At 46.3% G+C, this 12,194-nt stretch overlaps 1 protein-coding gene across 1 annotated transcript; it reads right to left on the bottom strand.

Moving 5' to 3' along the window:
• Positions 1 to 290: 290 nt before the first annotated feature.
• Positions 291 to 6,385, bottom strand: LOC137771001 (spermatogenesis-associated protein 31E1-like). Its single transcript, XM_068554025.1, has 4 exons — positions 6,200 to 6,385; positions 5,400 to 5,457; positions 4,756 to 4,816; positions 291 to 4,479 (listed from the first exon to the last, which is right to left on the bottom strand). Exons 1-4 carry the CDS (start codon positions 6,383 to 6,385, stop codon positions 291 to 293), a joined length of 4,494 nt encoding a protein of 1,497 aa, XP_068410126.1.
• Between the last annotated feature and the right edge of the window lie 5,809 nt (positions 6,386 to 12,194).

The following is a 12,194-nucleotide window of genomic DNA, read 5'->3' as shown; positions in this document are numbered from 1 at the left end:
GTCTTTAGGTTTAGTTCACCTTGACACGTCCTGAATGCTGTTGCTTGTTTCTGTAATGCTGCTATTATGGAAACTTAAAGGCAGTGAGGGAATTGAGGTGAGGATGGGTATTCCACGCTGGGATCAACCTCCCTCCATGGCCCCATCCCATCTGGAAGCCAAAGCAGGCACCTGGGAAGAGTGGACCCTGATCCCTTCCTTCCCCCCAGCAGGGCACAGACAGAGGCCACCATCTCTCATGAGAAGAAACATTTATTTTGGGAAACAAAAATTGTGGTAGGAAGAAGCCATTAACACATAGACAATGTGTTAACATGAGAAGAAACAGGTTTTCTTTGCATGAACTGCACTTTTTCTTGCACTGCTTTCCTACCAGGAGAGGCATGAGAAGCACACTCTGGTTGACCAGAGGGAACACATTTTTGAGGACATGTTGGATGATGGCGCAGGTGGCCTGAGTCACCTGCCACCCTTGGTCTACGCTGGCAGGGTCTGACTGGGGACTCCAGTTCCCTGGGTGGGAAGGCCAACTTGTCGCCCCTGCCTCTGGTATGCCTGCTGTTGTTAAGGTAGCTGTGGTCCTTGCGGGTGGCTTGGTGACTGTAGGCTGTATCTTTCAACACTCTTCTCTGTTCTGAAGAGGAGAGAACCCTGTGGTAGTGGGAATGCCCCTCTGCTGGGGCCTGGAGCTGTTCTGGGTGCTGATTTAACTCTGAGGCACAGAGTCCTTGGTGAAGCCCCAGTTTGTCTACTAGGACCTGTCCAACAGCTGCTCCAATCGCCCGAGGATCAATAGCCCTGCTCTCTACAGCAGATTTGCCTTTGATTGGTTCCTGGTGGTGAGCAGTGGCTGATACAGGCTTGCCTTTTTGAAGGGATTCTTCTGTTCCTTTGCCTTTTTTATTGTGGCTAAGATACTGCAGAAAGTGCCTTGTCCATTTTTGGCTTTCTGGTGAAAGCTCTCTCTTCTCTGGCGAGGGCTGGGGGTGTTTGCTCCCAAGGGACTCTCCTCTTTCCCTGACCTGAGAAGCGTGGCTCATCCCACTTGCTTGAGAAGCCTTTAGTCCTGAAGACCTTTCTTCATACTCTCCCGGTTTGGGCCTCCAATCGTCCTCCCTCTCATCAGTTGGGGCAAACATCTTGCTCTGGCTGTTCATTTCTTCATCCTCTTCTGGTTTGAGCCTCTCACAGACCTCCCCATCATCATTTGAGGCAAACTGGCCCTTACACGGGTCCCTAACCTTTGCTTTCCTGGGTTCCTGTTGTCCCTGGTTGCTTCTCGTTTCTTCGTGTTCTCCTGGTTGCAGTCTCCTAACGCTCCTGCACTCCTCAGCTGGGGCAAGCGTCTCGCTCTGGCTTCTTGTTTCTTCATGCTGTCCTGGTTGGGACTTCGTGAAACCCCTCCACTCCTCAGCTGATGCGAGCACCTCCCTCTGGCCCTTCATTTCTTCATGCTCTTTCGGTTGGGGCCCCTCAAAGTCCCTCCGCTCCTCAGTTGGGGCAGACATCTTGCTCTGGCTGTTCATTTCTTCATCCTCTTCTAGTTCGAGCCCCTCACAGACCACCCCCTCATCAGCTGAGGCAAACTGGCCCTTACACAGGTCCCTAATTTTTGGTTTCCTGGGTTCCTCTTGTCCCTGGCTGCTCCTCATTTCTTCATGCTTTCCAGGTTGGAGCCTCTTAAAGCTTTCCAGGTTGGGCCCCTTAAAGTCCCTCCGCTCCTCAGTTGGGACAGACATCTCACTCTGGCTCTTAAATGAGTCCTTAAGTTTTGGTTTTCTGAATTTCTGCTGCCCCTGGCTGCTCTGTTCACTCACGTTGAGGTCATATGGCACCATCTGGAAAGCTGGCGCGTCCTCACTAGCATGTTCCCTCTGGGAACTGGAAAGAGACCTATGAGAAGCCAAGATGTCTGCAGGAAGGAGCACATCAGTGTGAGAGTCTTGAAGGAGCTCACCAGTGGCACGGCCTTGAGCCACCTGTGTTTGAAGGCATGGCTCCTTTGGATGTTGGGCAACTGACTTTGTTGGTAGTGACAGGGTTTTCCTAGCGGCTGGAAACCCCAAGACAGTCCCATTCTCCCAGCTTCTGCCCATGAGGTTGACTGTGGGCATCTGATAAGGCAGTCTGCCCTCCTGTCCAGTCAGAGGGGCCTCTGAGGGCCCATACCTGTCACCAGGTGAAGTCTTTCCCAGGGCCCTCTGGATTTCTGTATGCTCAGGTGAGGGAACAGGGAGGGGACTCACCAGGGTGGGAACTGTTGCTTTTGTTATCACTTTCATTCCCTGATGGGGCTGAGGTTTTCCCAAGAACTTACTAGCAAAGTTGGCTTTTGAGTGTGCCCCAGATTGCCAGGTGGCAGAGGGGGAAAAGGTGGACCTTGGAGAGGACAAGGGTTGAGCCCCACATGGCTTGAGATTTATGGGCTCAAAGGCCTGTTTGGGTAGGCCCCACCTGTGCCTTACCCGCCACCTTATAATATGTGCTTCCAGCATCTGCCGAATGCTTGGACTGAGGAAGGAAAGCATACGGGAGGAGTTTACACAGGGTTTCCAAGACTTCAAGGGTGCTAGATTTCTGATTTCCTCGTGAGGGTGGGGCTTAGAAAAAACACAGTTGGCAGCAAGCCAGGATTGACGCACAATCACAGGGATCAAACCTTGATTAATCTGCGTCGACTTTGTGCTCAAATGGGCTTTCAAGATTTTTTCTAGATGTTTCTTCTCTGGGCTACTGGGTAAACAGTTTCCAGAGTCACTCATCAAGGGCCTCATCAGGTATCTTTCTGACTCCTTTTCAGAGTTTCTTTGCAGAAACTTCCCTGGGAGCCTGGCCCTGGAGGAAGCTTTTGAGATCCTCCTCAGACATGGCCTTAGACCCTTGCTGAAATCCTTCCCTGGTTGAAATTGCATTTGACCCTTCCTATGGGATCTCCTAGGGCGCCTGGACCTTATCTTCTGTGGGTCCAGTCTCCTTTTGCCTGTAAAAGCAGAGGGCTGCCAGGGTCCCTGCTTGCCCTGTGCCTGATAAGTCCTTAAAAACTGGCACTGAGAGGAACTCAATTCCAGAGACAGAGACAGGTGGATACTGAGGCACAGGCCCCTCTTGGTTTGATCTTTGATGAGCCTCTTTTGAAGATGTTGCTTCTGGAGATCAGGGCCAATTAAGTCCTCATGATGAATAGAAACTGACCTTTGGGCCTGAGAGCGCCCCCTCTCTTGGGGAAGGTTGAGACTGAGTTGGCTAAAGCCTTTCTGAGATCTTTTGACCACAGAGGATGAAGGCTTCTCACTTTTCAGTTGCTTCTGCAACAAGGGGCATTTCAGACATTGAGTTTCAGTTGGGATAAAATATGGTGTCTTGTTCTGAAATGTAGGACAGTCTAGTCCACAGGTACTCATCTGGGGTGGAGAATAAGGTGGTCTGAATGGGAGAGAAGATGGGAGGTAGGGCTGGGCCTGGATCTGAGCCAGAGGTGGGGACTGGCATGGAGGCAAGGTTTGAGTGAAAAGCTGGGGTGGGACCCCCGGGCAGGGCAAGACTGCGGCCTGGGAAGGACCTAAAGGTATTCTAGGTTGAATTGAAACTGGAAAGCCATTAGAAACGCCACTGAATAAAACAAAGGGTGCCTGCTGTTGAGTAGAGCTCCTAGTAGCCACCAGGGACTCGCTGTGCAGAGAGGGGTGACCCCAGTAGAGCTGGGTGTATGTCAGTTCCAAGTGGTCCCTCAAGACCTCGGAGTGTAAGAGCTGCCGAGGACCGGGTAGCTGCTCTGTTTTGTCTTTCCTGTTCCAGAAAGATTGAGGGGTTGTGTTGTCCTGCTCAGCACCCAGTGATTTCCACACATTCCCTAAAGTGTTCAGGTGGTAGTCTGAGCTCATTTGTTCCGAGAATGACCCATCCTTTTCTTTCCCCTTATGAATCTTTAGTTCTACTTTCTTGGTGATTAGAATCTCCAGCAGCTTCTGGACTTCAGCGTTGACAAGTGAGGGGCTACCAGTCTCTACCTGCTTGTCTGTGGGCTCTTCCTGGAGCGGGGCCCCTGGTGGCTGGTGGGACAGGTGTTCTTGCCGGGACTCACTCTGTGATGAGGTGGGGAAGAACAAGGCCTTGGTAGTCTTCCACCAGAAGGACAGGAACAAAATGGGATAGCATGCGAGGCCAAGACTCAAGATGGCTGCGATGGTAGATGCCAAAAAAGAGTTACCTGGAGGTGAGCTCTTTGCAACAGTGCCAAGGGTGATTCTCTTCAAGTTGGATTGGTCTTGAGGTTCTTTTGACAGGGTGGAGGCCACAGGTAAAGAGCCCTGGGTCAGAGGAGCCAGGGCAGCTGATGGGCACGTGGCAGGAACAGCCTCTTCTGCAGGTTCCCTGCAGGGCTGGTGGGCTCCAGCAGACGCTGCTCTGCACACCTCACCAGAGGGGTCTTGATAGGAGAGCTGATGAGAGCTGCCCTTGTCAGGGAGCTTCCCCAGGTGGCTTCAGGAGACATGAGGCACAAGCTGCAGCCAGGAGCCCCCAGGGCCAGGAGGGCTGGGCAGGCCAGGCAGGGGTGGGCACCTGTGGCCCACGGCCCTCCACAGCCCCCATGCTGACTTCACAGTGCTCCTGCTGTCCCTCACCCCAGGGCTTTGGCCATACCCCACCCTCAGCGCTCCCCCTCCCAGCTCAGCCCCAGGCTGCCTGCAGCCCAGGTGTCACACCATAGGCTTTGGGTGGAAGAAGAACCCAGGAGAGAAGGGGAAGATTCCTTACCTTTGTAGAAGTGAAGTCAGGGCCCGAACTTCTTCCAGCTCTTCCAGGCAATCTCTGAAAACTGGAAAACAGCAGACTGGGTCATGGTGGTGAAGGCAAGGGCTTAGGGGGTCTTACAGGAGGCTGAGTGCTGTGTCCCTTTAAGGGGACACCATTGGGAGATTGGAGCCCAAGCACCAGCGTCCAGGGCCACATGATCCCTGACAGTGATGGCGAAGCTCATGAAAGGGTTTATCATTTACAAAGTACTTCCATATCCATTACCCCTTGCTGCCCTCCCATCCTCCCTGTGGGGGACAATGGGCAGGGGTCACATCACAGAGGAATCTGAGCAAAGTTAAACAACTTGTCCACGGTCGGACGTGGAGGTCCCACCTCCCAATCCAGGCGCTATTGGTCCACTGTAGCCCACACACCCCTGCTGGGCCACACCCTTTTCTGGGCCCCTTACTGCTTCATTGTGCGCATGGAATCTGGGAAGTATCTGGGTTCTGCTCTCCTTCCCAGGAACCTCCCTGAGGGTTCTGTTTCTTGAGGCACAGGCCCTGCCACTGGCCTCCTCGGAGCCTGTGGAGTGGGCCCTCAGGGCTGGGAGAGATGGGGCCTAACCCTCGGGGCACACAGGGCTGAATGGCACAACTTACCTTTCAAAGCTCTGTTTTTCATCTTAACCTTGCGTTTCCCCCTCCACTCCGTTTGATGCTGAGAGACAGAAAAAACGAGGACCTGGGACCCAGTTCTCACTCTCCCCTCTCTAGACAAGCATCAGACACTCAGTGTCCATACATAATATGACTTTTTACATTTAACTAACAGAGCTCTGTGGTTTTTCTTTCCTTTCACTCATTTTTAAAGAGGATAAAAATATTTTCTGTTTTCCTTCTCTGAAGAACATAAAGAAGGATTTTCAATGTGAGATTCACCCTGGATTTCTTTTGTCACTGTTCCTCTGCTCAAGAAACACACACATTCTCTGAACTACGGGTTCATCTGAGCTCCAACAGGTGGGTCTCTGCTTCCCGAGGCCAGGGCCACTCCAACGCCCGCTCTGAGGCTCGCAGGGCCTCAGCACTGCCAGCAGATCAGCCCTCATCCGAGACACGTGTTCACAGCTGGTGATCCATTGCTCATGGGCCTGTCCTCTGGCTGAGATTGAACTCAGTATCCAGTCCTCGACCTCCGGTCACTGTGTGTGAGACTTGCCCTGGAGCCCTCTGCCACACCTGGACAACTGGTCTGAGATCTTTGGATAGAAATCCTAGTGTTCACTCTATCCCCTGCCCAGGCTGGCTTGCCCTTAGAGGGATGACGTCCTATTCTTAGGAGTAGATGTCCTATTCTTTCCCATTTCAGGAGTCTCTGAAGTTGATTCAGAAAAGTGGAAATAATAACAGAAAAGAAGGGAGAAGCATGTGCTTGTGGGTCTGGCCCAAGGGTTCCTTACCTTCGTGATGTTTCCATGTTTCCTAGGAGGTGGTGAAGATAGATTATTCTGGAGGTAGGAGAGTAACAGGAAATAGAGCCCCAGTCCACACAGAAAGCCAAGGATGGTGGCACTCGCCCAGGAAGTGCGACTGGAGTACAGCCAAGTATCAAAAGTGCTTTTCAGAGAAAAGAGAGGATTCTCCATCATCTGAATCACATTGCTGGCTTCAGGCAACTGAGCACAGGATGTGTACTTGGGGACTGATGTCCTAGGCCTACATCATAGAGCTGTGGTCTGGTCACAAAGGGCTCTTGAGGGTGGAGGAGGGAGTAATAGAGGAGGAGGCTGGACCACGGGCCCTCCCCACCATCCGGCCCACAGCTCTATCCCTCCACCCTCATGGGTCTTCTAGACCTTAGTCAATTTTCTATTCATTCCACCTGGAAATCACATTTTTCCTGGTTCCTCAGATCTCTTGGGGATTTCGAAAGATTCCCTTTCTCTCCTATTGAATCATTACTTATTTCAGCAGAAGCTGAAGATACAATAGGAAGGCATTAATATACAGTACACTTTTTGCTTCCCTTTCCAATTTTAGTGATTCTGGAATCATCATTTAATGTTGTGATAATATTCAATTGAGAAACTTAAGTTTTCTGTTTTTTGACAAATAATTTGAGCCCTCAACAATCAAAAGCTTTTTTTTTTTAATTAATTCAAGTGGTCTGCGGATTATCCAGTTCATTTGGATAATACCCGCCATAGGTATGGATCCCTTTCTAATTAATGTTGTCTGGAGAGAAAGATGAAAACAGCTTTTTACAATTTAAATGTCATTGGTCTCCTGTCAGAATATGTTTTTATTGTGTTTTATCATACAAGATGGTACATTTCCCTACTACTTCCTCAACATCTGTCAGGTATATTAGGAAATGGGTTTTTTCCTTAGGTAATTGCTCAAATCTATAAGATGGTTTTAGGTCTACTCTCTCTGACCTGTTTTGACCTTTAAACCTCTTTGAGTCCTAAATGCACGTTGCATTTCTTTCTAAGATCCTGGGAGGTGTGGCCATTTGAAAAGCCTTCACTTTTTATCGCCATTGATATTTACTGTTATACCTCTCTGCGAGGGCTGCTTGATGGGGGTGTTACATGAACATCCCCCCTGCTTGTTTTCTGTGCTTTATGGGAGTAATGTGAGCTTTCTGTTTTAGATAATTTACTATGTTCTCCACTGTGGACAAAGCAGGGAGTGAGCATATTGCTGTAAGGCAAAAAAGCATGATTGATAAGGTGGGTGTAAAACAAGCCAAGAGTCGTGGTCCTCATGTGTGTAATAGGTTCCATCAAGTGAGGGACAAATGGAAGTGATGCAAAGAGAGAGAATGGAAATGAAACTAAGAAATAATCTCTCCATTTTTATTTTCTTCAATGTCACCAGCCTGGATGAAAAGACTTCAAAACACATAGAACCAATGAGTCAAAAATTATATTGTAATTATACATCCATTATTTTCATGTGAGTTCTTAGATCATGTTTTACCAGGTATTTTTCTGAAACATTTTTCTGAATAAATGGAAAGGTGTTCCTGATAGGCAGGAAAGGCAGATATCAACATTTTACAATTGACTTCGGAGATGTAGAGAGCTGGAAAGAGTGTTGTTGGAAATTAATGACTTTTTTCAAACCCTTCCTAAAACTGAGGTTGCAGGACAAGCAACCAACAGGAACTCTAGAGAGTGACAGGCACCTGCAGGGAGAAACAGCAACTTGACATTCATTTACTTAAAACAGACACAGACTGAATGAATTATAAGCCCAGAGATTAAACTAGACAATTTTAACAAATTGAGCAACAAAACAACCAACCAAATACCAGATTCTAAACCAAAGAATAAAATAAATGTCCATGAGTCCATACTTATATAAATAAATCATTGACCAGAAAAATAAATTACAGAAAAATTACAAATAATACATAAAGATATTTAGATATTCCTGCCTCCAAGAAGTGGAGTTTTATTTTGATCATGTATTGGGTTTAGTGTTGGGTTTCTAGCTAACAGAGATTTGAGAGAGAAAAAGAATAACTTTACAGTGAATAAACCTGGCAGGTACCACCTAAGTCTAGTGGTCCTGATAACATCCTCAATTATGTCATCTTGAAATCATGTACCCTCTGATGTGATGCATAAGAAAAGCATTCACCTCTGTACTATGCTTCCCCCAAACCCATAACCCAAGTCTAATCATGAGAAAATATCAGAAAAAAGCAAAATGAGAGATATTCAAACTTGAAAAAGTCATGAAAATCAAGAAAAGACTGAGAAGCTCTCACAGATTGAGGATGACTAGGCAGATAGGTAACTAAATGCAACATGTTCTTATTTGGATCTGGAACAGACAAAGGACATTAATGGAAAGACTTGGTGAAAGTAGAATGAAGTCTGCAGTTTACTTAATAGTGTAGTACCAATGTTAATTTCTTAGTATTAACAACTGTACTATGGTTATATAAGATGTTAACATTAAGAGAAGCAGTTTCCAGAAGTCATCACTCCTATCCTTACAATAAGGAAAATCTGGAAAAACTGGAAATCAACAATTCTTTCCCATTTCAGGAGTCTCTGTAGGTGATTCAGAAAAGTGGAAATAATAACAGAAAAGAAGGGAGAAGCATGTGCTTGTGGGTCTGGCCCAAGGGTTCCTTACCTTTGTGATGTTTCCATGTTTCCTAGGAGGTGGTGAAGATAGATTATTCTGGAGGTAGGAGAGTAACAGGAAATAGAGCCCCAGTCCACACAGAAAGCCAAGGATGGTGGCACTCGCCCAGGAAGTGCGACTGGAGTACAGCCAAGTATCAAAAGTGCTTTTCAGAGAAAAGAGAGGATTCTCCATCATCTGAATCACATTGCTGGCTTCAGGCAACTGAGCACAGGATGTGTACTTGGGGACTGATGTCCTAGGCCTACATCATAGAGCTGTGGTCTGGTCACAAAGGGCTCCTGAGGGTGGGGGAGGGAGTAATAGAGGAGGAGGCTGGACCACGGGCCCTCCCCACCATCCGGCCCACAGCTCTATCCCTCCACCCTCATGGGTCTTCTAGACCTTAGTCAATTTTCTATCCGTTCCACCTGGAAATCACATTTTTCCTGGTTCCCCAGATCTCTTGGGGATCTCGGCTTGAACCCACCATTTTCATAGCCTTTGAAACTCTGAAATTCTCCCAGGATTTTGGCTGTTTCCCAACGATTTTAACTCTCAGAATCTCCTTTGTTCACAATTCCATCATTTTTTCATCTCGCATATTTACATTTAAGTTGTATCAATACTTTCTCAGCAAATTTCAGTTATACATTACAGTATTATCAACTCTGGTCACCATGTTGTACATTAGATCCTAAGACTTTCTTCTCATACAAAGTTTGTACCCTGTTGCCACCCTCTCCTTATTTCCCCCAACCCTAGCCCTTGGCAAACACTCCTCTGTTTCTATGAGTTTGACTTTTTTCTGTGTAGATTCTGTATATAATTGATAATAGGCAGTATTTGCCTTTCTCTGTCTGGCTTTCACTTAGCACGATGTCCTCTAGATTCATCCACATTGTTGCAAATATGAACACCACTTTTCCCATATAATAAGTTTTTTACTTTCATCAACCCAGAAATAGAACTTTTTTTATACTTATTTAATTTTGAATATTTAATTTGTTATAGTTTCCATCCACCTTTGCCGACCTCACTCAGAATAATTAACACAAAAATTCAAACTAATGATGATTATTTCAAATTTACAAAACCAAGTATAACAAAAAGATAAGTAATTTAACCTGTAAATGATATGTTTTGTGTTAGTAACATTTTATACTTCTGAAGTTAGAAAAGCTTCACAAAAACTGTACACACACACACAAACACACACACACATTTTGACAGACCAATGCAGTATATTCAAATCCAAAAATTAAGCATGTCCTCATTTTCTCTAAATCTTTTGTATATTGTCTTGACCACATTTCTTCTCACTCTGCCCAAAATAGACAGTCTCCATTCTCCAGAGTTTAGAAACATGTGTGGAACACCCAGAAGTCAGAAATGGGTTAGGTGAGCTTAAGTTCTCATCTTTAGAGTAGACACTGGGACTGGAGGACCAAGGCCTGGGTTAAAGTCATCTACAGTAGCCTTTTCCGATATCCCTAGTGTGTTCTACACATATTCTCTTTTTCAGAATACACCTTGCCTTCCCCCTCCTACCCTACCCTCTCCGGACCCTGGAGCTTCGAGTCTTGCCTGTAGCTTATAGAGAGGGCACTTTGAGTCTTATAGGAAATCCCCTATGACATCATTGGACATCCCTTTTGGCAGGTGGAATTGGGTATTCACTTAGGGATTGTACTTTTTAATCACTAGCTGGTTAATTTTTCTTAATATGTGAAATATTTATTTGGCTATACTGTCATGAATGTACATGTTCAAGAACATGTCTCTAGCATCTACAGTTGCTTTTATTACAGTCTCTTCACCCTTTATGATATTGTCACTGGGGCATGACAGTCCTCAGTGTGAACAACTAGGGCACCTGAGGAGCATGGAGGTCCCTAATTTAGACAACTAGAATCAATGGAGATCATGGTGGGTCCTGATTTCTGCTTCATTTGCAGGGGGACTTATGACTGATATGTGAGTCTCATCTTGACCTAGAAAATCAGGCTTGGGCATGCAAGGAATCACCTTCCAATATGATTCTGTGAGATAATGGAAAATATATATTGGTCTCTGCCACCAGTGCCTGGCACAGAGCTCCTGAAGCTCTTGTGATTTCCTGGGTGATAGGAGTGTCTTTTTTTTTAATTAATTTTTATTGGGTTATAGTTGATTTGCAATGTTGTATTAGCTTCTGCTGTACAGTAAGGTGAATCAGTTATACATAGACATATACACACTCTTTTTTAGATTCTTTTCCCATATAGGTCATTACAGAGTATCGAGTAGAGTTCCCTGTGCTATACAGTAGGTCGTTATTAGTTATCTATTTTATATAAAAGTGTCTTTTTGTGATAGGGATGGGGCAGGCACGTGGCTATGAGCGAGCAACCATCAGCAGTCCCACTCAGCCACTGGTTGGCTTTGCAGTGGGCCCCTCCCCCTCCCCTTCCTCTGTTTAAAAGGAGCCTGAATTCAGACTGGAGGAAGATGGTTCTTTGAGACACTAGTCTACCATCTTCTCAATCTGCTGGCTTTCTGAACAAAGTCATTATTCCTTACCCCAACACCTCGTCTCCTGATGTACTGGCCTGTCGTGCAGCGAGCAGAGTGAGCTTGGGCTTGGTTTCATTTTGCTCTCGTGAGGTGACTCTGGGTGGGCTCCTGGATGGCTCCTGGGTGAGGGCTGGTCACCAGAAAGACCAAGCCATGATGCAGGCTTGACATTTTTAGCCCCACCCCGCTATTCTCTTGAGAAGGGAGAAGGGCTAAAAAGGGAGTTAATGACTGATCACATGCCTACATGAGGAAGTTTCCGTAAAAATCCCTAAAGTACAGGATTTGGAGAGTTTCCAGGTGGGTGAATACATCCACATTCTGGGAGGGTGACACACCCCAACACTACGGGGACAGAAGCCCCTGAGTTTGTGACCTTCTCAGATATCATCCTATGTATCTCTTCATCTGAATGTTCATCTATATCTTTTCTCATATCCTTCGAAAAACTGGTAAATATATGTATTTCCCTGAATTCTGTGAGCCACTTTGGCCAATTAATGGAACCCGAGGAGGGGGTCTTGGGCATCATTTCCTGAGTACAAATTATTGATTCTCTGAACCCTTTTGTACACATGAGTGCTTAGATATTCACCTTTGTAGGTATTAGGCAGTTACACATACAAACACTTACAGATTATGGAAAGATGATTTTTTACTTGATAAAAAGATAATCTTGGTTATACCAAAAGAGGTCTTGTATAAGTTGTTCTTATTACCCTAAGCTAGTATATTTATTTCCAATTTATGCAT

The sequence above is a fragment of the Eschrichtius robustus genome, chromosome 10, assembly GCF_028021215.1.
Source record: "Eschrichtius robustus isolate mEscRob2 chromosome 10, mEscRob2.pri, whole genome shotgun sequence".
In the NCBI taxonomy this organism is placed as follows: Eukaryota; Metazoa; Chordata; class Mammalia; order Artiodactyla; family Eschrichtiidae; genus Eschrichtius; species Eschrichtius robustus.
Note: the sequence above shows the minus strand (reverse complement) of the source record. Positions and strands in the feature narration are given on the sequence as shown.

Excerpts from the sequence above, each read along its gene's own strand:
- LOC137771001 (XM_068554025.1), bottom strand. The coding sequence starts at position 6,385 with ATGGAGAATCCTCTCTTTTCTCTGAAAAGCACTTTTGATACTTGGCTG. Across the intron at positions 5,458-6,199 it reads AACATGGAAACATCACGAAG|CATCAAACGGAGTGGAGGGG; the intron begins GTAAGGAACCCT and ends TCTGTCTCTCAG. Across the intron at positions 4,480-4,755 it reads CTGACTTCACTTCTACAAAG|CCACCTGGGGAAGCTCCCTG; the intron begins GTAAGGAATCTT and ends TGTCTCCTGAAG.